The sequence below is a fragment of the Cavia porcellus genome, unplaced genomic scaffold (genome assembly GCF_034190915.1).
Source record: "Cavia porcellus strain 051 isolate PalLab524CR breed Dunkin Hartley unplaced genomic scaffold, mCavPor4.1 scaffold_17, whole genome shotgun sequence".
NCBI lineage: Eukaryota > Metazoa > Chordata > Mammalia > Rodentia > Caviidae > Cavia > Cavia porcellus.
Genome location: NW_026947500.1, coordinates 34,453,346 through 34,480,651, shown reverse-complemented (window position 1 = coordinate 34,480,651; position 27,306 = coordinate 34,453,346). Strand labels below are relative to the sequence as shown.

At 46.0% G+C, this 27,306-nt stretch overlaps 1 protein-coding gene across 4 annotated transcripts in view; it reads right to left on the bottom strand.

Annotated features, from left to right (window-relative positions):
• Positions 1-25,393, bottom strand: part of Prr5l (proline rich 5 like) — a 77,862-nt gene extending 52,469 nt beyond the window's left edge. Inside the window, exons 1-4 of one of the 4 annotated variants that reach the window (XM_063227782.1) lie at positions 25,371-25,393; positions 9,276-9,548; positions 1,959-2,253; positions 369-449 (exon numbers count right to left, since the gene is read on the bottom strand). In XM_063227782.1, coding sequence (XP_063083852.1) covers positions 369-449; positions 1,959-2,122 — 245 coding nt within the window. In that variant the 5' untranslated portion in view covers positions 2,123-2,253; positions 9,276-9,548; positions 25,371-25,393. Of the gene's footprint in view, positions 1-368; positions 450-1,958; positions 2,254-4,889; positions 5,140-9,275; positions 9,549-21,846; positions 22,138-25,370 lie in introns of those variants that run through there. The other 3 variants (XM_063227784.1, XM_063227781.1, XM_063227783.1) reach the window with 3 other exon arrangements.
• Positions 25,394-27,306: the final 1,913 nt, after the last annotated feature.

Here is a 27,306-nt window from a genome sequence, read left to right as displayed (position 1 = left end):
GAAGAACAGCAATGCATCCCAAGCTTCAGGTTCTAACCACTGAACCATACTGCCTAATAAGGTGCCTAGCGGTTAATCATAGCACAATACACATCTACAGAATAAGTGATGGGTATGATCGCTCAGTGTCAACCCCCACATCACACTCTATACAGGGACAAATCTATGGACTCTCTGGATTAGAAGTCTAAACAGATAAAGGTCTCAGAACATAACAGCCATAAGATCAATATCATAGTTGACAGAAGTGATGAGAACCAAGGAGGAAAAAAAGACTCAAAAACTGGAGATAAAGATCCAAGCGAACTGGTCCCTCTGCATCAGCTTGGGTCCTGGAGGGCAGTGGCGCGGGTCTGGCCCGCACGTACCTGATGTTTTCATTCAGTGCATAGAGCTCATTGCTTTGCAAGCCGCCCCCTTTGAAAACGTTGATCACAGCAGTCTGGACACTGCAGGGAAACAGAAATAACTCCTGGTTAGACAGTCTGCCTGCCGGGGGCCATTTCCACAATCTTCTCAAGGCTGAAGGCACAAAGAAGGGCCGGGAAGCCCGTGGCACGATCTTGGCTGTGTACCCTTTCCCTGGAATCCATCATTTCCTCCCGGGGTCCCTGGAGAGGAAGGGAGGCTCAAGATGAAAGTACTCAAAAGGAGCCCCCACATTCTCACAGCCCAGCTAGAACTTCTTTCCTTGTTTCGCTGGCAGCCGTGAGGCCAGCAGCAGCATAAGTGGCCAGCAGCGAGGTCAGCTCCTGGAAGCTACAGGGCCAGCACACTGGCCTCAGGGGGCATCCAGAGATGCGTTTACCATGAGCCCAGGTGCGTTCAGCTAAGAGACCACCGTTCCTTCAGGGCAGCCTGGGTGGCCTGGGGCCCACAGGAAAGGATAATTCCTTGCCTTTCTTTTTAAATATTTTTGTACTTGAAACTTCAAGCTTTTATTTTCAAAACTCTTACCTAGAATATTTGCATGGTTACTTTTTTTTTTCTTTTCCTTTTTTAAATTAATAGGTTTCATGGTGGCAGATTCGACCGTGCACATAGCACCCCCCTCACCCACCTTGTCCCACCTCTCTCCACCCCCAACCTTCACATTTTGGAGGAGTTTGGGGTCCCTGGAGTATTTCTGGTTCATATCTTCCTGGTGATTTTTTTTAAAAGATTAATTTTATTGGTATACAAAATGATCGCCCTTGTGATTCTAATTGTACTTTCCTTGGGGAAACAGCCTCCCTGTCCCCTTCCTTCCCAGCCCCTCTGGGGGTATACAGGCAGCCTAGAGTTAGCCCCTCCTCAAGGGGCCTCAGTTGGGGTTCACTCCCCATTCTCAGGGAGCCCACCAAACATGATAGCACAAAGCTGATGCGCAAGATGTTTAGACACCTCCGAAAAGCTCTGTGTTTCCTCTCCTAAGTGCCTGTGGCTCCCAGGCACTGTTAACCTTTGGCTCATGCCACTCACGTAGTTCACAGGTGGGCAGAGGTGATCTGAGGTTACTTGCATGAGGCCACTCTCAGGTACTCAGACAGTCTGAGGCATGACTCAGGAGCATGAACAGTAACTGCAAATCCCAGCCCGGCTGGCCTGGGCTGGTTAACTGCCTGGGCAGCCAGAGCTCACAGCATTCTATGTCCCCCCACCATACTGATATGGAAAGCTGATGGATCGGCAGGATATCAGAAAACTTAAGATGGACGTGATGGGTAGCCCGTAATCCCTGTGTTTAGGAGCCTGGGGCAGAAGGATTGCAAATCAAGGTCAGCCTGGGCTAGACTTTATCTGAAGGAAGAAAGAAAGAAGAAGAGGGAGGGAGGCAGAGGAAAGAGAAAAAGCATCCTTGTCTCAGGATTTCCCAGAGCAGAGATCCCATGAGCAGCAGCAGTAGATCTGTCAGCCCCAAGATGTCCCCTGGCCCTGCCCAGCCCCGGCAGCTCTCTAGCCCACCCCCAGCTCCTCACCTGTTCCAGGCCGAGTTGGAGCTCAACTGTAGAGCCTGCCGGGCAGCTTGGAACCGGGGCAGGTCGCTGAGCACGGGGGAGCTCATGAAGCGCGGTCTCGGCCTCCGGAAGGAGCCCATGGTGTGGAACTCAGTGAGCAGGGTAGGAGCGAGGCCACGGGTCATAAGTCCAGACAAGGGTTCGGCTTTGTCTTTATAGGACCGGAAGTTTCCAGCTGCCCACACACAGGAAAGGCTTTCCTCAGGGCTGTCTCCTGGCCCTTGGGAGTTGTGAAAACCACACTCTTAGGCAACACCTGAAGAGAGAGGGCAGACTTTACTGAGAACTCCTAGGCTGGGCAGACCGTGACTCCAGGGAAGCTAGCTGGGGCTCTGAATCCAAACCATCATGAAACAAGAGCCCAGAACACTGCGGTTACCACAGAGTGAGGAGCAGGTGACATCCAGTCCCCCAGAACAGCAGCCCCTGAGCTGTGCTTGCCTCTCTGCTCCCCAAGCACCTTTGGTCACTGCCAGAAGTTTCTGTAGACTGCACAGTGTTGTGGATTAAGAGACGGCTTTGCAGACAATGCTAAGGAGAACGCAGGAGCCGCTGTCCTGGCACGGATGCGTCCCACCAGTCCACAGTCCATATGTATTGCTCAGTATTTCCCAAAGTACCAAGGCAGGAGATTAGGGCTTAGCCAGCTAGCTGGGGAAGTAGGAGTGACCTAATTACAAAGTCCTAGGACACAGGCAGAACAGTTCCCAAAGCCCGTATGTGTACTGCTCAAGAGAATTCCAGTGGTTTTGGAGGGTACAGCCTAGACCTGAGGCCTAGACCTGATAGCCTGCGTGGGATATACAGAAAGACAGGCACCACTGGGCTCTCCGCTACCCTTTCTCTCTCCCACAGGATTCCCTTTCACCCCAAAATGGACTTCTTTTCCTTTTACTTGGCCCAGACTCACTGTGCAGACCACAGTTCTCTTCCTACCTTTAATAAATGTATAATCGCATTACTTCCTGTGTTTATCTCTACCAATTCTTTGTTTACGACAGAAAAAAACTTAGAAACCACCTCTAGAAGGAGACTCCAGCATCCCAAAACCTGATAATAGTCTAGTACTTTCTCAGGTGCATCTCACCACTCTGCATCTGCTGTCATTGACTAGGAACTGAACCTGACAGCCTTCACCCTGAGATCCATTCCCAGTTCATTCATTCATTCAGTGTTGAGATATTTCTCACAACTCACTAAATTGCCCATCCTGGCCTCAAATTTGAGATCCTCCTGCCTCAGTCTCCCACTGTGCAGCAGGAACAGGTATGTGCTACCACACTCACCTGTAGTTGAACATTCATTCACCTCTATAAAATGCAGGCCAGCTGAAGATTTTTAATACCTAATCCCTGCCCTCCAGAGAGTCGCAGTTTGCAGGAAAAGTAATGATTTGTGTGTTCATTCATGCAACAAATACTTCCTGAGCACTTACACATAGCAGACACTGGGAGATGTAATGGAGACCCTGGGACCCCGTGCCTGGTCCATGGACCTTACGAGCTGCAGACACTGCTCATGGTTACTCAGGTCCATCGGTGCTTTCCCACACTTTTGCTCTGATTCCCTTGTCCACAATTCTCTTCCTTTGCCTCTCTGCTTATCTAAACCTATATCAGCCTCCAGAGTCAGGGTCACACATACATCACTGTTCCCATGTAGCAGGTCATAAGATTTTATGGCTTCGCAGATAAAGGTGTTGGCTTTGCAATGAATCTGGGCTCAAGTCTAAACCTGGCCACTCCAACTTGAGTTACTTTGAACACACTGAGTCTAAAGTCCCTAGGTGCTAACCAAGTCACAAACCAGGGAGAGACACCTGAGATCATGTGACACATCCAACAGAGTGGCACACCCACGTGCCTCAGGGCAGGGCTGTGTCTCTCCAGAACATCTCCTCCTTGCCCGGCACCCTTGGCTCTATAATTTCAGTCTCTTATTGTTCAGTGAATCCAAAGTTTAAAAGTGAATGACTTCAAATGAGTCCGGACCTCACCAATGTGAAGGACAGCAGGAAACACCCCCATTTGACCTGTAGCCACTGTTTTCTTTAGGGATTCATAGATTTTTGCCCAGACATATTCTCACTGCCAGCTCTTTCACCAGCTGTCTCCACTATATCCCCGAAATCACTGACAAAAAAGAGCTTCCGGCCACAAGTGTTAACCTTCAGGATGGCAGGGAAGAAAGGATAATACTCCAGCTGTTTGAAGGACAGCAGAGATGCCACCTCAGATTAGACACACCACCATGGTCAGAAGAGAAGTGAGATGGGTGAGGACACACCAAGACACCCACCAGGGGGCATCCACAAAGGAGGCGCTCAGAGCCATCCCTAGGGGCAATGGGCACCGTGACAATGGCTTATCACACTGACAGCCACAAAAGGAGTGGCTTGTCCCATCACTTAAGTTTTTCATAAAGGAAAGTGGATCTAGATACCATTTTCTCATATAGCCGTTGCCCCATGATCAGGCTGAATGAGTGGTTATTAAATTTACCAGTCAAGGCTGGGGAAATTATCCTAGGCCTGGTAAGCTTCAGAGAGAGTCTGTCTCGGTCACTGTCACTTCCTAGGTGCCGTGGAATTTAGATAGAGCTACACAAGCCAGTGAATGAGGTGAAGAAGAAATAAGAGCCAGATTTCCCTGCAGCTCCCTCACTCTGGCTGGAATGGGGTGTCACTTGCCAGGGACGGTCCTTGTGTTAAGGCTGGGTCCATTTCACTGCCCTTCTATAAATGGGCCTAGGAAGCACAGCTCTGCTGTGTCATTCCAGGATATTAACTGCTTTTATGAGGATCTTAAACTTAGGGTAGTGGCACTGCCTCCCACCCCACAGCGTTTAGGCAGGGAAGGAAAGGAAACAGAAGAGAGGACTGTTCATCCTCACCGTCCTGCCCAAACAGGCTGTAGGACTCAGGGCTCCTGTCCACTCCATGGCTCAGCCAGCACTCTCGGGCCTCAGGATCCGGGCCATCTCAGTGTCCAGCAAAGCACACGGCCTCCCCGTCCACATCGCAGCTGCTCTCAAGCAAGGCTCATGTGCCGCCAGAAGATGCAGACCGCAGCTGCCAGGCCCAGTGTCCAGTCACACTCCCAGCAAGGAGCTTCCTCTGACTCATTTTTCCATCCCCGAAACTCTGCCCCTCTCAGATCCTGCCAGGTTGTCCCCACGGTTCCTGCTTGGGAACACAGCCAAGAGGCTGCCCCAGAGCACCATGGGAGGAAGCCACAGGAGGCTGGCAAGAGGGGCCCACAGGGAAAGGCTGGCCCTCCCTGCATCTCCCTGCTACACAGCTGGCCCTTTGGGCAGCGGCTTGGCCTGACCGAAATGGGACAAATCAGAGATGCCAAGGCAGATGATGTCTTGTGCAAGATGTCCAGAGAGGGAGAAGGTCACCACTGGCTGGGACTCAGGTTCCCTGATGCCTGATCGAGAAAACCCTCCAGCTGCACGAGGCCCTTCTGTTTATCTCTGGGCTCAGTTCTAGGCTCTCTGCTTGAGACAAAGGTGAAGGAAAAGATGAGAATTACTAAGGCATCACTGGGAGAGCACAGAAGCCAGGAGACATGCTCCAGGTCACACAGCTAGTAACTGGTAAGTCATAAACAGGCTGGTGCCAAGATCAGCCTAATTCCCCAAACCTTTCCTCACTGCGCTATGCTATCAAACTCAACCGTAAAGGAAATCACCACTTACAAGTCAGTCAGGAGGATCCATCTTGAGACTTCATATTGAATCTAAACCTCATGTCCCTGAGGTAAACAATCCTCTCAAAAAATCCTCGTGTCCTATTTCATGGGGACAGGAGGACAGCGAGAAAGCACTCAAAATGACTGCCTTGGTGAGACAACCACCCCTTACTAGCCATGTGCTCTTGGGCGGGTGATTTGACCTCTGAGGCTTGATTTTCTTCCCCATGAGAGTAGCTTTGATGACCTCAGGGTTGCAAGACAACCTGGGACAGTACCTGGCAAACAGCAAGTGCTGCTTAAGCACCAGCTAAATAAATAAAACAACACTGTTGTTTCTAAACCACCAAGCATGGTCACACTGGGGAAATAGCAACCCTTCCCTCTGCTTCTGGGGACCTCACAGCATCTGAAAAGCCTAGATCAGGAGCAGGCAAGGCTTCCAGGGCCTGCAGTGGCACATCCTCAGGTCTTGTCTTCTCCAGACTCTGATAACTCTTGACTTATTTACTGACCTCTTTTGTCTGTGCAGTGTGTTCCCCAGTTCCACACACCATGTGCTTCTAAATCAAACCCCAACTTTATCAGGTAGGCAAAGCTGGACCCAGTCATGAATGAGGAAACTCAGGCCCCAAGAGCAGAGTCGAGGTGATTTCACTGAAGCTGAGAGCTGAAATCAGGCGCCCAGACCTAGAGGGCCAGGCTGCAGCTATAAGCCCAGCTATGGGAGCCTTTTGTATTTTTTTTTCCTTGTTGTATATTTCAAGATATTTTCATTATGAAGAATACTTGAAGAGTACATAGATTCATATTTTAAATAATAGTAATAAACTACTACCACCTTAAAGAACAGAATGCCACCTCAGAAACCCTGTGGGTTCCTACCTTTTGGATAATAGCATACACTCTTATTTACTACTTTTACAAACTGCAAGCTTAATATATGGTGATGCACACTTACAATCCCAGAATTCTAGAAGGCTGAGGCAGCAGGACTGCAACTTTTAGACCAACTTGGGCAATTTAGTGATTTATCACTAAATCTTATCTCAGAATTAAAAAAAAAAAAAAGTTTAAAGATTAACAACTGTGAAAGTCCTGGGATAAATCCCCAATACCATAAAAAAGAAAAAACAATTTACCTAAATCTGTAACACAAAACAAAAGCGTCCCTTCTGGTCACTTAGCAGTGCAGGGACACCGGATCAAGACCTTTCTGAGATGACAAGAATGTTCTGTATCTCTGCCACCCAGGGCCATAGCCACTATCTCCATATGGCTGCCAAACACATGGCATGTGGCTAGTGCAACTGTAGAACTGAATTTAATTTTATTTTTTAATAACCACGCACAAGACCATATAATATTTCAGAAAGAATGAGTCACTTTTTCTTTCCTGTTAATAACACATCCTACCTCTCTTCCCCTGTCACTTTGCATGGGTCTACTTTATTATTCGGGATGGCAGCTTAGGTGATATCACACTTATTTATCCAGTCTCCTGTGGGTTGATATTCATTCAGTAAGCTTCTGGCTGTTTGTTACTGCAAAGTGACTCTCAGGGACCATGTGACAGATTTTGCAGGGTGTGTCTCAAAGGTGGAACTGCTGTGTCAAAGGGCCCAGCAGCTCTGAGCTGTTCACCCTGGGACTCCAGCTCCAGCCTGAGCTGCAGCCAGAAACAGCACAGCAAGAAGGGCACTGAGAGGCACAGTGGACAAGGCTGTCACTCAAGGCTTTGGAGACAGAGCAGATCAGACATCAAGGCTCACTCTGCCATTCACTTACTGTGGTCAGCAGGAAAAAAAAATACTTGCACTTCTTAATCTCAGAACTGTGAATACCATGTGAAGTGGGACAAGATACAGTGAAGTGCACATCTTAAGGAAAGATGCTTATCCTGGATTGTCCAGTGGGCCCACAGAGGCAATTGCTGCCCCTTCTCAAACGGGATGCAGAGGAGCTTAGAGACAGAGAGAACGAGACATTTAGGAGAAGGTGATGTGAAGACAGAAATGAGAGTGCTGCAACCACAAGCCAAGGAATGCCAGCAGCCATCAGAAGAGGAAAGAAAGAGTTCCCCAGCATTTCCAAAAGGACCACAGCCCTGAAACTCCTTGGTGGTAGCCTTTGGGTCTCTGGAACTATGAAAGAATCAATTTCTGTTATTGTAAACCACAAAGGTCATGGTAACTTGGGAAAGCAACCACCACAAACGAATATACTCAGTGCCTGGCTGTGGACCACTCTGAACTGCAGTTTCTGTATCTGAAAAGTTCACAGGGAGTGCTGTTGGAACAACCAGAAAGATTGGCTTTAAGGTGCTGGCAAGGTCCCTGGAACTCTCCAGGTTGCCACACCAGGGACAATAAAGGTCAGGACAAAAACACCAGAGCCGGTCTGGTGTCACTACTGGACAGGTGACTAAGGATGGACCCAAGGGTTGAATGAGGTGATTCAGATGCCTCCTATTGTTCATATGCATCACTGCCAACACTGCCACCATGGAATTCCTCTGTGGGGGCCAGTGTAACAAAATGCCACAAACTGGGTGGCTCACACCACAGAAATGGATTTTCTTGCAGTTCTCAAGGCTGAAAAGCCAAGGTCAAGGTATCAATAGGGTTGCTGTTTTCTGTTGCCTCTCTCCTTGGTTTACAGATGGCCATCTTCTCCCTGTGTCACCCTCTAGGCACTCACAGCCTTGGTGTCCCTGCACAGGGCCTCTTATTATGAAGACACCAGTCGGATTGGAGTGCCGTCCACCCTAATGACCTCGTTTTCCCTTAGTCACCTCTTTAAAGGCTTCATCTTCAAACACTATCACCTTCTAAGGTACAAGGGTGAAGCCTTCAAGACATTAATGTTTTTGGGGGGGACATAATTCAGCCCATAAGCACCACCACCACCACCGCCATCATCATGATCATCAGAAAAAGTCCTAGGCCTTTTATCTCTGAGTTAAAGAAATGACAGTGTTGGCCAATATTGCTCTTTTGAAAGACCAGGGCCACTCACACCATCCTTCAAGAGTGATTTCAATGACTAAGTTTTTGGAGCAGAAAGGTTTGCTTTGCTTCCTTAGACAGCCATGGTCCTGAGTCCACAAAGCATGCTGGGAAGTCACAGGGTCCCTGAGTCACCTCTCTGCCTGGCTGTTGAGATTCACCTCACATGGGTTTCTTTGAAACCTCCACACCCAGATCCAGGATGTGCTTCTCAGAGAAAAAAACAACATGTTGTCTCGCTTTCTCCTCACAAGCTACCTGAGACAGGGCCCGAGGACCAGGGCACAGCTCCGTCTGGTAGGTCCAGGGCAGAAGACAGAGCATGTAGTGGAAAATGCAAATGAATTCCACTAAGGTGCAGGCCTTTGACTCCGAAAAGGGAAGTAGAACGATGGCACAACAGGTTAAAATAAAGATGTGGTTGACTTCTAATGACTGAGGCTTCCAGGAAAAACCATTCTGAGAGTAAATAATCAAGTCAAAGAACACGGAGCCACATGGCCTGGTGTGACCTCCTGGAACAGAAGGAGAAGCCAGGTGCCCGAGGAGTGAGGGGATGGTCCACTTTTACATACCCTGCTGGTGCACCTGCAGGCAGAGTCCAGCACGGAGCACCTTCCCACGCCTGGGCACGGGAGTGAAGAGCAGGGTCCTTCCACACCATCAGGATGCAGACATCAACTGGTCACTTAACTCAACTGGCCCATCGTCCATCTCACTGCAACCAAAGTGAGTTTCCAGTGCCCACGGCAACGACGAGAAAGACACTGCTTACTGAGCTCCAGGGGGGCAGCAGACACTTGCCATGTATCACCTCAGTGTTTTCAAAAGGACTCAGACGCGGTGACCTGTAATGAAACAGAATGGAAAATAGCAGCGTGCACCGCATTTGGGGGAGACGCGTTTATGAGCTGTGCGTTCAAGTTTACTAGGTGAAAAATTGTATTTCATACAGCTTCATGATACTGCCTGTGTCTGAGCCTCACCACCACCAGGAGCTGGGCACTGTTACTGTTCCTCAAGTGATTAATTTGTCTAAAGTCTCACAACTTTGTGAGATAGGATGCTAGAATAAGAACCCAGCAATCCAAGGCTCACAACATTCATGTCACTCTGTCACTTCGACGGTTTCAAGGATGCCCTGCCACACTTAGACTAAACCTCCAAGCTCCATCCTCACTCCCTCACCTCTCTCCTTCATCGGCCATTATTTCTTCCACCATTACCTACTTTTCCTTGCCTCAGGACCTTTACACATGCTATGCTCTCTGCATAAAGTATTTTTCATCTCATTCTCCAGGCCCAAACCCACGTCTCCTTTATCATCCATCTTTCACTCGCCCATGGGAGTCCTCCTTTTCTCTTCATCTCTTGATGGTTCCTATCACCTAGTGAATACCTCCCTACCTCCCAATAGTCATCACAGACTACTTCAACAAACAACTGCCAAATGATTTGTTGTAAATCTTGCAAGGCCCATAAGGGCAGGCATCCCATCTCTGCTGTTTCAGGGACAGTCCTGGGCCTCACTGTAGTACTCAGGGTAGCAAGTGTGCCACAGGTATCTGCTGAAGGAGGGAATGAGCCAGCCTTTGCTGGGATACTCAGGAATCCACACAAGTGGCAGCTCAGAATAGCAATGCCAGAAGACCCACACAGCGTCTGCACCTGTGAACATCATGGTGTTAAAATGTGACCAACTCTGGATCAAATCGTACCTCTACAATTCACTAACTGGGCACCTGGGCAATTTACTCACAGGCTCTAAATTTTCCTTTCCTTTCCTTGCCTGCCAAATGAGTGTAATGGTTATCTCAGTGCTAAAATGGTTATCTCAGGGATAAAAACAGGATAACTTAGAACAAGGCAAGACTCAGAAAAGAAACCTAAAAAGTTGCACTATGTTCTTCATAAAGCCCTCTCTGGCTCCAAAAACTGGCATGCGACCAGGTGAAAGGGACATGGGCACTTGTACACACTGCTGGAGAGAGAGCGGAGTAGGGTGAATGTCACAGAGAGAACTGGACCAAAATGGAGTTACCCAGAGGACAAAGGTCATCCCTTCTGACCAAGGGATTCTACTTCTAGGAATTTTACTCCAGCATGTCAAGTGATTTGTGGAAGTAAGATTTTTATTCCAGCCTTCTTTACACAAGCTGTGGGTTGGAAATAACCCAAACCTTCCCCAGCAGAGGGCTAGTGCCTCATGAGAGCCTACAAGTGGGAACACTATGCAGCTCTAAAGCACAAGAATGCTCTTATGCACCACCCAGGGTGCTTTCCAGGGGATGCACTGAGCAAAGAGTTGTGCAAATTGTATGTTTCCATCTGCAGAAAATGGATAAATTTCAACCTTTGCATATTTCACTGCATGCACATAAAGCATCTTTAGAAAGACAAACCACATATCGGTACCATGGGTTTTCCCTAAGCCAGAAGAGGGTAGAAGGGATAGGATTGCCATGACTTCTCTGCAAGCCTTTTTGTACTTTCTGAATAATGAAATGTAAAGCATGCACTGCTTAAATTTATATAAAAACCACAGTGGCTCTTCTCTCACCTTCTCCTTCTTAAAAAAAAGAAAGAAACAGATGATATGATTTGTTCAGAGTCACTCAGAACTCAGGAGGTGGTCAGGATTTGAACTTGGTTTCTGATCTCAAGTCAGTATTATCAATTACACTTCATTTATTCGTTTAGTGCAAATTTATGTATTCAACACTGACTCCACAACGGAGGCTGTCTTGTGTTGTGATACGCAGGCCAGAAAATAAACACTGGCAGGAAAGTAAAAGAAAGAATCAATGTCTTTCCCTTTTTTTAAATTTATATTTTATTTTATGCTTCTATTTTATTTTAATTTATGCTTTTATTTTATTTTATTATTATAACATACATCACAAGCAGGCCAAATAGGCTGGGTTTGACCAGCATAGCAGGTAAGCAGCTGAAGCTTGCCTTACTAGGCAATACACACTCAGGCTCAAGGAAACAGCTGCTACTGGACTCAATCTGGCTTTTTTGACATCTCAGGAAAAGTGCTATAGATCTGATTTTTCCCAGTGAAAAACCTAAGCCCAGATTTTTCAAAATCCCTCCAATCACCTAATGTGTATGTGTTACAATTAATGCACTGACCCGACTGGCAGGCTTGTGACCACTGGTTTATTTGTTGAAGCTAAGGCTCCCCAGCCTCTCAGACCTTTTACCCAGAGCCTATGCTAGGTGTCACATCAGCTCGTCCTTACCAGCCGCTGCGGTCCTGGGTGAGTCACTTCACTGCCCAGGTCTGTTGACTTATCAGTTTGGCCAGGATCATCTGCAGCGACACCAGCTAAACTTGAAAACCCTACCCTGGGAGCTGCACACACTGGGCTCCTCTGATATAGGGTGGGGCTCAGACACTAAAGGGGTGCAAACCCAGGGCCAGCCCTCCGCCCTTGCTGTAACTCCCACCTACGCCATCTACCTGACTTACCCCTAACAAAAAGCTCCCTGACCTCTATCACCCTCGCCCTATCATTGATCTCTCTGTGGGATGACCAGCCCCTTGTATTATATGTGTCCCCAGATTCACTCTTCAAAGAGTCAGAGGAAACCAGCAGCACCCAAGGGAGCGCCAACAGAAATATACGCCACGCTAGTACACCAGTGGTGCAGATCTGGATTCCACCCCTGCCACCAGCCCACTGTGTAGAAACCAAGTCAGATATAGGATTCCCAGAGGGATAGGACTACTTCTATAAATCCATTGCTTAGCATGGCTAATGAGAAACATACTAACTGTCACCAGAGGCTGGTCATAACGGACAGGCCTCTGTGCCAGGCCTTGGTCGACATTTACTGCCTTAATTAATTTCCATGGCAAACCAATGAAGTGGGTTTCATTATTCCCATTTCGCAGATGAAGAAATCTAAGCATAAGGATTTGTTTGCCCCAAAGCATGAAGCTAGAAAGAAGAAGAGCAAAGGCTCCAATGCTGCCTGACTCCAAGCCTCAGCTCCAGGCCCCCAGCTTCAGACAGCGCTTGTGTCTGCCAAGCTGGGAACCAGGAGCCTGCACACTGCCCTTCATGAGCATCAACAGCTTCTTACCTCACAAGGGCAACCCATCGCCCTCCACAGAAAGCAAATTTTTCTTTTTTTTTTTTTTTTTTTTTTTTCCAGTAATGTGGATTGAGCCTAGCTCTTCATGCTGACCCATACCTCAGCCTATTTTATTTTTGTTTTAGGGCACACTCAAGACTTTACTTGTGCAAGCTGAAGTCATCGAGCTTGTTTACTTGGTCAGTCTCTGACAGGCTGGGAGAATAGCAGTGCCTTAGAGGCAAAAGCCCTGCTGTACTTTCTCACCACGGTATCCTAGGCTGGGCATATAGAAAGCACAAAAAGAATAAATAGATGATATGTATATATTAAACATGGGGATTGAACTGGAATCTAGATCTTCATGTTCTCCACCACGAAGCTGCATCCTCAGATCAATATTTACAAATAATGGTATGAAAAGTGGTATCCAAGTTTGTAAGAACAAGTTTCTCACTTCTGAGAGATCAGAAACTTTCTATTCACTACTGTCAGAATGAGGGTCTACCTAAACATTACCCTGAGTATGAACCTGGGTGCCAGGCAAAGGATCCTGGCTCTGTCGACTGGTGGTGGAATCTTGAAGCACAGCGGAACAGTGGTGCAACCTGCATAGCAGAACAGTTTATTTGGATTAAGGGCCAACCTTCACAGCTCTTAAAAAACAAAAGGCAGCCAGGGGACACACACTGACTGGTACAAAGGAAAAAATGTTAGGGGTCAAGTTTGGACCACGGAAAAGGCTCAGCAGGAAGCAGGAGACAACTTCCTCAGAGCTGCCCTGGAAACCGAACACAGATAGAAGGGTCTGGGCATCCAAATTTGGGCAACAGTAAATATCAGCGCAAACAGGATGCAAGTTCAAGGGTTTATCTCTGCTCAACAGTGTTCACTATATGTCCGCAAGACACCGACAATTTAGTTCCACCTAGGAGCAATTATATCATCACATCACAACTTGCGCCTGCAAACCACTGTGTAATCATCAGAAAAATCCCCTTCTTTGGCACAAGTGAAGCCAAATTGTGGGAAATACCGCACACCTTATTTACTCATTGCTAATCCACTTTAAATATCAAGTTCCTTGGAGCACAGATTGTTCAGGTGTGGCCCGTAAATGCCATCCAAAGTGATTCTGCAGTGCCAACCCAATGATAAGCCAGAAAGTCTAGACACACGCAGTAGCTGAGACTGACCATTACAGGAGCAATTATACCTCTGACGCGTAACATATTTAAACCCTGCAGGATGAGACAGCGGTTGAAAGCCAATAAGAGCTTCAAAGGTGGGAATATATGCTCTCGGTTAAAATGTGCTATTTGCTAAAAAATTAGCTCCCCTCTCGCATTGAAGGATAAGATGAAATGCTTTTTCACAGGCAAAGGAGGAAAGGAAGTGTAGGTAGTGTAACCACAGATAAAATAAGTTGAATAGAGCATTCCAACCTGGTCATTTCATGAAGGGCATGAGTCCAATTCAAGTTCATTTAACTCAACCAAACACTTGGAAGTCTGATGGGTGCCAAGATCTGTGTGGAGGAAGCCACAAGGACAAAGAAAAATAAAGTATCTGCTCCCAGACTGCTTAGGCTGTAGCTGGAAAGAGCTAAAAGAATATTATAAATGCAGCTCCACACTGAACGCTGTAACTAAAGACTGAGGCACATTCTAAAACTACAAGGCAGCACTGATGAAAGGTCAACCTGAAAATGTGGGTTCCCCGTCTCCTTGCTCACCACTCTAAAGAACATGGGCATGGAGGATTAGAAAAGAGAGGAAAGAACAAGCTTTTATAAGAGCTTTAAAAAATTAAGGAGTATGCAAGATCTTCTAAGAGACAAGGCTAGGACATAGACATTTTAATGAATATCTAGTAAATATATACTACACTGGCTATAAAAATGAACTGCTCAGAACAATAACATGAGGGGAAAGGGAACTAGTAATTAATTGGTCATGATTAAAGAAAAAGAAAAGAAAGCCTCCAAAAGAGATGACAAACTATGTTCATAAGGGCCAAGATTGAGAACACGACTGAACTCAGAGGACCAGGTAGGGGACTGCAGTCCACTGCAGAGTGTCTTGTCTTCCTTTTGTTCTTGAAAGAAAAGCTGAAAACCTGAGTTTCTATGTCGACACTCTCAACTTTCAACAACTGAAGAAAATAATCCTTTTCTGCCCCTTGAAAACATGATATATGCCAAACAATATATGTCTACTGCCAAAATCTGGCCCATGGGCTACTAGTTTGAGACCCTTGTGTTAAGATTGAGTGGAGAAAGATGTATGCAGCTTGGACTGCAGGGCAAAAGGAATGATGAAGAGAGGGGTTGTGAAGGTTGCTGAGTTAAGCCTATGGGAAAATGAATACAGCCCAGGGAAGAATAAAGTAATTGAGCCAATAAAAAAAAGTCCTTCCGATGCCTGTGATATTATATTCACCGATGCCATCCACACAGCATTTTATAGTTACCAGAGTTCTTTCTCAGCTCATCCCTGTGGATGACACTATTATCATCCTTGTTTTAGAAGGGATATTTTCCTGGTTCAAAGCATTTAAACAGTTTGCCTGAGGCCCTACAACTAGCACCAGAACTGAAGTCTAGGACTGGTACCTTTCCAGAATGTCAAAGAGAATAATCCAGCTACGTCCATCAGCTTTTTATGGAAGAGTAAAAGTGTCCTCTATTATTCACAGGGGATTTGTTCCAAGATCCCCAGTGAAGGCCTGATGCTGCATAGGGCTAAAGCCCTTACGTACTATGATTATTCCCTTACATAGGCACCAAAGATAAAACTTGGTTTATAAATTGAACACAAGAAGATTAGTAACAATGACAGAAAAAGTATAACAGTACAAGGTGTGATAAAAGTATAGTGAATGTTTAAATAAAAATGTATTACAGTTAAAGATATACTACCATTAAACCCTCTGAAAATACTCCCACACTCCCTTTGAGCACACTTATCCCATCACTTCTGCTGCTTTCTGAAGCAGTTCGGGAAGTCCCCTTTCATGAGTGTTTTCTTGGGGCTGATTCAATTTCAACTGTTTACAGTTTCTGTTAAATAAAAACATGACATCGTGTCCTCATCCACCTTACTCAACAGATCTGGCAGTTGATGTGATAACCACTCATCACTGAGTGACTAACGGGCAGGTAGTGTATACAGCATGGATATGCTGGACAAAGGCAAGATCACATGCCATGTAGGATGGAGTAGAATGGCACAAGGTTCATCACACTACTCAGAAGGCTGTGCAATGTAAAAAGTACAGATTGCTTATTTATGGAATTTCCCATTTAATTTTTTGGAACCATGGGTCATTGTGGGCAACACAAACCAAGAAAAGGGAAACCACAGCTAAGAGGAGACGGCTAGATGGATTCCTGGATCTCCCTCTGGTGATGCTGATTACGTTAGCCCTGAAGTTAGGAATGGAAATTTGTACCAAATTTCCTCCAGAAATTCTGATGCACAACTAAGCTTCATAACACTTGTCTAGACCAATGTATGCAACTAGGGTGACTTTGTCCTCTGCTCCCCAGGAAACATTCAGCTTGTATGAAGCCAGTTTTGGTTGTTCCCACTGTATAGGAAAAGGGCAGAGGGTGCTATGGGGATCTAGTGTGCAGAGGCCTAGGCTGTTGTTAAATGCCCCACCGCGCAGAGGACAGCTTCACAACACAGAACTCTTCAGCCCAAAACCTCAGTGCAGTTGAGGCTGAGCAGCCCTGGTCAAGATTCTGGTGAGTGACGCTCACACTGTGGCCTAAAAATCATCACAGTCAACACTAACTTGCGGCCAGAGATTCAGGCCCTGGTCCAGACCCACGGACTCTGATTCTGGACCTGGCTCCCAGGCCCATCAGGAAAAAGCCCCTCCATAGCAGGCCAATCTCAGTGCTTTGCAGACAGAAAACCCAAGGAAGGCCAAGGGCGGCTGAGAAATAGGGTCAAGGTTGCAGAGCGCTCTACTTATGTTAGAGTGGATACCAGATTTCAGATCTCGCTTTCTCTGGCCTATATTTGCTCTCTGACGCCAGTCAGGACCAAAGCTTTGGTTCATTCAACAACTCTGCCTTTTTGAAAAAAAATGGCATTGACCTTTGGGAGGTAAGATGGGGCCTGAAAAGAATCTATTGTTCAGCTTATGAAAAATGTTTTTAAAAAATTATCCCAAACAGTACAGAGGATTACCGTGTTTACCCATTAATTTTGTCTCCAGATACTTTACAAAGAAAACAGCCACAGGGCTCTCATACTCGGTACAGCCAGACTGAGGAAGCTGAGTGCTCTGCATGACCAAAGATGGCAAAAGTCCACGTGGTCTCCCCTGCAGACATTTGGGGAATGACGCTGAGACAAGTTCCAAAAGCATCTTTAGAAGCAAATGGCAGGCGTAAAAGGGTCTGCCCTGAGGATTTACGTGGCTGAGGTCACAAGCAGGTTGTGATGGGGTCTGGAGCAGCTTAGTTCAGACTCATACAGGCACACGTAAGAACCAAGGGTGCATTTCTTGCTTTCGGGCCTTGGGAAAAAGAGAGATACAATGTCTTTCAGCTATTCTCCCAGATTCCACTTCAGCTGATACACACTCCAGTTCCATAAACGACTAAAGGAACTCAAAAGAAGCCCTTTCATTTTCTCAGTTGTAAGGAACTCAAATGCCTTGACAGAGATGCTCTCAACAAAACACAGAACTCAGTGTGAGGAAGAAAGCAAAACTAGAGGAAGTTCTCCAAAAGTAAAGGAAGGGAAGGTGAGAAAAATTGGGGGTGCTGCTATTGTTTGGCAGTCAACAAAAATGAACTTGAAGACTGATGTGTGTGCGAGCGAGAGATTCTTACACTGACACCTCGAAATTGAGAAAAGGGATGAAAAATGAAAGTCCAGGGAGACAGAACATAAATAAATACATAATTGTATGCAACAGAATTATATGCAGAGTAAGTTGGACAAATAACTACAACAGGTTAGACAGTGGGAGGGGCAGATGTTTACCAGGTCTTCCCCTGGGCCATAGTCAAAAAAAGAAGAGATCTGATTCCCTACAACCTTCATGAATTAACTCAGCTGACCAGGTTCTCCAGGGAGTGCCAGCCAGCTGAACTTGGACACTATCTTCTGCTTCTTAATGAAGCCAATAAATAATGATATCATGTCTTATCCTGCTATAGAAATGTAATATCTTAAAGGGGAGAAGGACAGGCATAGAATGTCCTCTACACATTTGAAGAGCACAATGAAAGCCTCTAAAATTCCAGAATATGTTAGGTTACAGCAGGAAGTATCACGGTTAAAAAAAAAAGTCAGCTTAAATTTAATAGTCCGTTTAAATTCCTAGTTGATGGTAATTAGAGAGCAGGCAGTATTTCTTTAAACTCTGCTAGACAGAACTTAATCCAATTTAGGTAATCACTAACCTTTGGGCTTTTTTTTCCTCCTCTCTCTCTCCCCTAAATGAATCCAAGGATTGATCTACAAAGGCCATAAACTGGCAAAGCATAAGAAAAGAATATTTAAAGAGGGAGATTGGATGACTGTTACCTCAAAGAGCCAAGTCCAATTAAAACAGAAACAGGTCTCTCAGGCTCCCTAATTTATACGGCTATAAGCTGGCACTGAATAACAGAGGCATTCCAAGAAGTGAGGGTACTCACACCCCCACTTTTCCCCTCTGGGAACCTCATCCGGCCTGTCAATCACCAAGTTTGTTCTGTAGTGTGACAGCCACTCTTTCCCAGGCCAACCCCTGTCATTCTCTGTATCTCCACATCTCCAGGGTTTGATGATCTCTCCTTCCATGGAATACATACCACGCCTACTGTCACAATTATCCAGATTGTCCCATCACCATCCATTCTTCCAGTACCTCCTACCCTCTCACTGTAGACATCCCATATTGCTCTGGAAATTGACTTCTGATCCAGAAACTTCCACAGGATCTTCTTCAGGACTTGATATCCTGGGTTCTGGATGAAAGGTCTTCAAGTTGTACAGGAAGGACTGACAAGCTTAAATCCAAGGCTGTGCGACGTTGGGGAATTAACAAACTTCTCTGAGCTTCTGTTTTCTCTTCTTAAAATAAAGAAAATAGTAACTGCATGCCTATATTTTGGGGAGCCTCAAATATCATCATCACAGCTGGACCTGACTCACAGAAGTTATCCAATAAATCAGTCTGGTCCAACCATAAGAGTTTCAAATAAATTTTGTATCCTGCCAAATCTTTGGCCCTGCCAAAATGTAAATTAATTCAGGTCCATTTCTGATGTCCCATCATTACTGTCTGTCCTCTGTGTCTGCACCCTCCTTGGCTCCCCGTGTGGACTCTAACTTTACAAAACAAGGACTTCTGCTTACCAAAGTACCACTCCTCCTATTCCCAAATTCCAAACCCGTTATCCTGTACAAAACATTCTGCTCTCAAGTTTCAGCAGCAGAGATATTAATTCACACTGACTGGTTAACAAATGATCGTATCTGTAAGCCATGCCCTTGGTTAAGTATTTACATTTTGCATACAGACAAAAATAATTCAAAGGAAAAATATTTAATGGCAGACACTGTGGGACAATTTTAGAGAGTCTTAGATACTGTTTCTCACATCGACTCTGTATTGGTCTAGCCCTGCAAAAAGAATTAAGGGGGGAAAGCCTGCAATTTAAGTAAAATGCCTGCATATTTTATCTGGTATATGGACAGGACGAAAGATATGATCACGGAGAAACATACACATACACAACCCCAATTCCTTAGGACAGAGAAATCCTGGCGGGGGGGAGTAAAGTTTATAGAATCTTTAATGAACTCAATCTTCTACAGATAAATGGCTTATATGTCGAACATACATTAAATGAACAAACTCAAGGCTATATCTCTTAAGTCTGGACCCTTGGCATAAGGTTTTCAGATAGTATAACAGGTTTCTTAAGGCAAAATTGTGCTATTTTGTGACATGACTAAAAGAAACATTAAAAGTCACCATGGAAATCAACAATAAGATCATATAATCAACTACTGGGGAGCCAAAGGGAAAGTCATCCCCATCCCACAAGACTGGAGTAATGATCTGAAACCTGTTCTGAGCTCCTTGCCTGTGAGTGTGGCCTTAAGACACCTTCTCTAAGCCTCAGTGCATTCTCCTCTATCATGGGTATGGAATAGTTCCTCCATCAGTGTATGCTAAGGATCAGACACTATTCCAGTTCAAAGCTTGACATCCTAAGACTCCACAGGTGTTCGCACCCTCCTCCTTTTCTGTATAAGGGGAACACTTTCAGAATGCTCAAACAGAACATTACCGAAATCCCACCCATGGAAATAAATATACACCTGTGGCTCTCTAGACTTAACAGAAGGGAGGTATTATCCTTGAAAAACAAGTTAGGCTACGTTAATTTGTACTGAGTCTAACTGCGTTTTCTTAAGTGCTTTTCTTCCTATCACACATTAATGATTCCAGCTGTTAGAAGCATCAATGAAACACAAAGGAGAATGGCAAGGAATGGAAAATCTGAAGACTATGCTTCTCTTATGTGCAGGGCTACTTTCTACAGAAATCAACTCACTGAGCCCATCTGCAACCTGAGAGACTGACCTGCTGGGTTCCACACAACTGGAACCTTCCTCAGTTGCACTGGGAACCTCATGGGCTCTAAATTAAAAACCGTGGCTAAATCAGTTTCTGCAAGCTTCACTTACCCTCCTAACCAGTTTGCTGCAATTTATTAGAGTTCAGCATTATGACACTTTGCAGCTGGCAGGACAACGCATTGTCACGACTGCAAACCTAAGGTGGTCAAGATCACCAAAGGGAGGTCAAGTAGGGCAGCCTGCAAGGTTCATTCGTATCTTGCAAGTGATAGAGGGATGGAAGCTATGGGGACTGTGGTTGTCACTGAACTGCTCTGGTGATGGCATGGTCTGATTTTGCAAGTAGCCCCAGGGATGCCTGGAGCTTCTGGCCCAAACCTTTGCCACCATGGGTCTCAGGAGCAGACATGCAGCTGAGCTTCCGCGAATGAGTTTTTCGTCTTGTGCTGTAATTGAAACCTTGTACACCGCAAGATTGCAGTGACGGCTATAAATACTCACTGCTTTACTGCTGACAAACAACGCCGGCTCTGGCCTCTGTGGGGGAAGAGGCGGCGGCATGTGATCGAGGGCAGAGGACGGGTTGAATTGGGGGAAGCCCCTACTGCCAACTAAGGAGGCACCCCAGAGCCTAGTCTGGAAGTACAGTTCGCAACTACCCAACCCATTTTGTCCCCCAGTGGAAATCCCTTTTGAAAATACTGGGCAGGAGAGCTGGGAAGGGAAGGTCCGAGCCACCGAACGCGGCTGCAGAGCGCCCCCTGCGCGCAGTAGCTCGCCGAGCGTGCACAGTAGGCGCGCAGAGAAGAGCGAGGTCAACACCGGAGCAAAAGCGCTAAAGAAAAAGGGACTGGGCGGGCTGAGAGCGCCCAGCTACGGCTGACCGGGCCGCTCCAGGCCTTCACGCCGCCTGCCTCGCTCGTGCAGCCTGCATAGAGCGCGTCCAGGGCGCGGGACCAAGTGGCTGCCTCCCGTCTTCCGCTCCCACGCCTCCCTCCCGAGCAGGATCGGCCCGGGGAAGGCTGTTTTGGAGCTCGAGCGTGGGTAGCTCTGCAGAATTGCCCCTCGGGCCAAGGGAAAACGAGACAAACCAGCAAACAAACGTTTTCTTTTCTCTCTTTTAAATCTCCGGGTTCCGCCTGGGTGCCACAATGGGTACCATGCAGCCCACCCCCCAATCCCACTCATCTCGCAACCTCGCCCACGCCAACCCTGGGACGCCCTGCGCCGCCTCGCCGATCCCCGCCCACACCGTAGGGGTCGCGAGTCTGGACCCCTCGGCGCTCTTAAAGCACTGATCGCGGGATCCCTAACCACGAGGGGTCTCCAACCTGTTGGCCTCAAGATTGTTTCCTCAGTCCCTCTATCTCTCGGTCCCCGCCGGACAGTGCCTGGCGATTTTCTTCCCAATCCTGCGGATTCTAGAAAAATGCCGTCCCTCCCAGTGCTTCCTACTCACCCCTCGCTCGGGGTCCGCAGCGTGAGTTACCGCGAGCAGCACACGCCCGCAGCTCGCCTCTGTCCGGACTCCTCGCGCCTAGGAGCAAGTTTCTGGCGTTCTGCAGAAAGTTTTCTTTCTGGGAAGAGACGAGCCCGGCTCTACCTCCTCCCCTTCCCTCTTCGCCCGGCGTTGCCCTCTCCCGGACGCTCCCAGCCTCGGATCCTCTCCGGCGCGAATCCGCGATCTTTGAGCGCGCGGAGCTCTCCGCGCCTGCTGGCGACAAGTTTCCCTCCTCTCTCAGTTTACGGCCGCCTCCTCCCCCTCCTCCTCCTCCTCCCCCACCTCCGCCTCCTCTACCTCCTCCACCTTCTCCTCCCACTTTTCCTGTCCCGTGTACATCGCTTTAGTCTCTTTCCAACCGCCCCCCCCAACTTGCTTCACCCCATCCCCTCCTCCTGCTGCATCTCACTGGACTGAGGACAGGAGGCCCCAGAGCTTGCACCCAGTAACAATCTCGGGAAACCCAAACTCCTGGGATTTTAAGGAGCCAGTAGGGAGGGTGAAGCAGCTCAAGGGAGCTAAGCGCTGCCCTTCCTCCCCACCGCGGAGAAGCCTAAAGACAAGTGTGGGGCTCCTTCAAGGAGCGAGACCCTGCGGTACAGCGGACGAAAGCTTAGAACTTTGTCTTCAGAAAAAGTTCTCAGGTTGATTGCAGAAGCTGTTTTAAGTGCATTTGTGAAACTTTAATTCCAGTGAGGTCTCTGCATCGGCGTTGCAAAAATACTTTCAATTCTCTTTCCAGCTGAAGGCTTAATGCATAGGAGGCTCCCTCAGAATTTGAAACCACAGCCAATCAACCAATCCGAAAATTTAAAACAATGTAAAATTATTTTCAAAACTTTTTTTTCTAGCAGGTGTTAAGAATTTGATGCAGCTGTTAGGACGCACCGACTTGCACAGTTTCACCCTATGGCGCTGCAGGAAATACTTTTAAAATGCTGCCCCAGCTCATATCACATTTAGGCTTTGAAACCACAGTGACATTTGCTGAAAAAAAATGTATGTTTCTTTTTTGGTCAGAGCTCAACAAAATTGGATTCCCTTTTGGTCACTGTGACCTTCAGAACCTATGTGTTAGGGTTGCTGTAAGGTGGTGGGAGCAGGGGATAGTAGATAATGCTGAAAAATTCTCAAAAAAAAAAAAAAAAAAAAGTCCAGCATAATGAGGAGTCCCTAAATCTCATCCCAGGATCATACAGGGCAGGAGAGCTTGCACCTTCCAGGGGCCTGGGGAAGCAGACTTTGGGAGGGACAGCAAACAGGGTAGACGCTTATGCGAGTCAACATTGAAACCTTTGGTTGTTAGTCAAGTGACTTAATTTTGCTATGACTCAGTTTACTCGTACAAATATCCTGGAGTAACAGTAGCAGCTGTCTCTTAGGAGTATTATGAGGGTTTAATGAATTCGTACAACGAAAGCACGTTAGAATTCCTGTTGGAATTCAAAAGATAGTGAGGTATTATTATTTCTGTTATTATCCCTGGGATCTGAAAACTGAGGGCTCCATAGTTCTGTTGGTCTGCAGAAAGATTGTTTTGAGAATATCCTTCCACATTTCTGATTGTCTTTTAGGTTCTGTCTAGGAATGTGATGCATTCCTGTCTCCCAACCCACCATACTCTGCTCTACTTTTTCTTTGTTCTACAGCATTGATCACTTTGTAACATCTTATATGAATTATTTTTTCTAAAGTTTTTCTCCCTCACCACTTACTTTTTTTCAGACTACCACCATCAGCTCTGCAAAGTAGATTCTCATCATCCATTTCCCAAGCTCTGAGACCAGTGCAGGGCACATAGTATGCACCAGTAAATACCACGTGAATGAATCTTTGAATACATTAATCTAGCAGATTTATCCTGTTCTAATTACCTGTGGTGGGCATGCCATTGTATACTAAGGAGAAAATTCATCGGCTGGCCTGTCCAACAATGAAAGAGGCTCCCTCGGGAAGAAGTGCCTTTCTGATAACAGGAAATATTCACAGCATCTAAGGGATGTCAGCATGGTGAGATATCATGAAAAAGTATTCAAAGACTGGAAGGAAGCCTTAAAGCAGTTAAGAGTCTTTTCTAACGCTAAGAGTTGCTATTTTTATAAGCAGAGTTTTCTTAAAATGAGAAGTAGCCACAATTTTGGTATAAATCAGAGCTTCTCCAATGCCAATACATTATAGTTGTCACCACTCATTTTTTAACCACAATTCTAACTCAATCTTATTGGAGCATTGCCTTTTCTTATTAAGGAGCAGTCTTGCTAGTGGAAGCCAATATAAATCATTCTGTTTTAACATTCATTTATGGAGGGGGAAATTCTAGGACTCTATTCAATATATTAAGTACACAGCCTGCCACGTGCGGCCTCTGAATTGAAGTTGGCCCACTCAAAGTTCCTGCTGAAAGAGAATCCTTAAATAGTGTCAGACCACAGATTTGTCCTTATGATACACCCTGGCCCTTTACTGGGTAAATCAGATTCTATTTCAGGAATGTGACCAGATGTGCACACACACACACACACACACACACACACACACAGAGTAGGGTGCATATGTAGACCAAAAATGGGAAGGTCATGATATTACCCCTGAACTCTAGATCCCAAAATTTGCAAACTGGCTGCCTATGGGCCAGTTAAGTAACTGTTAGATGAGTATCATGTTGTCAATGTTCTTTTGAGTGACTTGCCAACGTTCAAAAAAAGCAGAAAAATTCATACAAAAAATATGGGGTTTTTGGTCTGCCTTGAAAACTCCAGAAGTCCTGGCAGGGATCTCGCTGCAGGCCAATGGGACCACAACTGGCTAACTCTTAGACGGGACACGTAGTTTCCAGTTTGCCACAATCCCGGCCACTCCCTGTCTCTCTTCCCACCCTGCTGCTCCATTTTCCTGCCACTCCTGATGCAGCTGGAGATGAGTCCTGGCCCTGTGAGGAGGGGCCAGAGCTATGAGCAAGCAGCAATTATGCAACAGGATGGCATGGGCTCAAGCCATCTTTCCCCTAGCAAGAGAACCCTTTTTTTTTTTTCAACAAAATTTTGCTCGGAACTGCATAATTTGAGCACTCATGAGGGGAAGTATGCTGCTGAACAGACAAGGAGGCAAGTGGGCATCAAGGTGGGAGAAGCAGAGTCTGCCTCTCTGGAGCCAGTGGAGTCAAAACCACCTTCCACTCCTGCTTTTCCAGAAGCCTATTCTCTCTCCTTTGTTCCCATGACAATGGCTCCCCACTCATCCCATTGCTCACTTCCATCCCCAAAGAGCCTAATCAGACCAAGTTGGGGAGGGCTTTGGTGACTCATCCAAAATTATATCCAAGGAGAAGGATGAGGTGTGATACCAGTTTCTTTCCCCCGGCTTGATACACTGCTTTGCTTCTGATTGATAACAACAATCACTTCAATTTGCAGAACCATAGCTCTGGATGCCTAAAGAGTCTGGTGTCCAGTGGTATGAAAAAAAAAAAAAAATCAACCAACCTGAAGTGCAGAAACTTAAATGTCCAGTTCAGACCACCTCTCATGCCACTTCTATGTCCTGATGTCTGCTGCCTTGTATGTAAGGTGAGGAATGACAACACATCCTTCTTTCAGTTTTCTTCTTTTTTGAGATAGAAAAAAAGAGGCTCTGAAACTGTAAGATCACTTGTTAGTATACAGTTTTCAAGGGGCACAAGGAAGTCTCCTAGACCTGTAGGCATTAAAACGTAGCTTGAGGTCCTCGGAACTGCAATCATAAAAAAAGTTAACATGGTTACTCGTGATAAATACCAACTGAAATATAGTACTTGCATAACCACTCACTATATATCCACAGAACTGTACCACCCATAAAACAGAACCATTTGAGAAATATGCTTCACCATATGTGATGTAACACCAGCGTGTAAAATCAGTGACCTTTGATACAACAGGAAGAGATCGCATACAAATGAAAAATGCCTGCCCTCCCTCACCTTCCTCTTAACAGCCAGTAGAAAAAGAATGAGTACCTCCAAGTTTGTTTTCGAGAGAGTTTCAATGATATAAATAAAAAATAGTAATAATTTGAATGCCCATCATTCTCTTCTTGAAAGAGAAGGGGATTTCTGGTTTGTCAGTTTTTACTATTATTCTTATCTTTAGGTATTGAAGAGTATGTGCCATTCTAAAGAGACTGGTTGTTAATTAAAACTGAATCTATTTTGAGAGTAGCTTTAATAAGCAACTCTTAAAATAAACGGAAATTTGGAGATCCTACCTGAGTTTCCCTGCGATGACCCTGATTTCAATTTTCTTTTGTACAAATTTCAAGCCATTTGGGCAGCCAGTATTGGGTGGTCACTTATTAGTGTCAAGTAGCAAAGATACAGCAGTGAGCAGGAAAAGTGAGGTTCCTACCACCAAGGAGCAGAAGACCAACAATAAACACAGAAACAATATTGTAAGAGATCATTGCAAGTACTGATGAGTGCTAGGAGGAGAATAAAATAGGTCACTATGGTGACCTGAAGGAAAAAGAGAAGTGCTTTGTGTTGTGTCATCAGGGATGGTAACTTTGAGTGAAAGTCAGATGATCACAAGGGGCACAGAGGAGGACCTGAGTCAGGAGGAAGCGTGGCAAGTTTCCGAGGTGTGGGAGGAGGCCCTATGGTCAAATCATTGCAAATAGATATAGAGGAAACAAGATAAGACCCGAGAAACAGCTCAAGATCAGATCCAAGGGAGGTCATAGAAGCTCAGCCACTATAGGAAGCCATTTGAAGGTTTTAGATAATGCCATCATTTGGATCTTAAGAGTCCTCCAGAGGTTCATAAAGAATGGTCACCAGTACGGTGTTATTGGGAGGTGAGACCTTAAGAGGTGAGACCTGTTGGAAGGTCTGTGGGTCATTAGGGATATGTCCTCAAAGGAGACTGTGGGACCCCAATTCCTTCTTTCTCTTGGTCCTGAATGGTCTAGCTCCACCATGGGCTCTCACCAAGATGTGCTTCTCTGTCACAGGCCCAAAGGCAACAGGGCCAGCGAACAGAGCCACGACCTAAAATAAGCCTTTTCTCTTTCTAAATTGATTGCCTCTGATATTTGTTATAGCAACACGATGCTAACTAACACAGGAAGCAACAATAGTCCTCTCTTTTCCATGTTTTTGTTTTCAAGAGTTTCACTCATCTGCAGTCAACCATGATCCAAAAACACTACATAGAAAATTCCAAAAATAAATAACCATACAATATAAATTGTTCATACCATTCTGAGGAGCATGAAAGCTAGAATTATCCTGCTTCATCTCACCCAGGATGTGATCATACTTTTTTTTTAATTTTAAAGGGACTAAAACAAAACAATAAAACAGAACCAAACAAATGAGTGAGAACAATATTAGATTTCAAAAACAAGACAGAAAAAAATCTGCATTATCTGCTATATTGCATA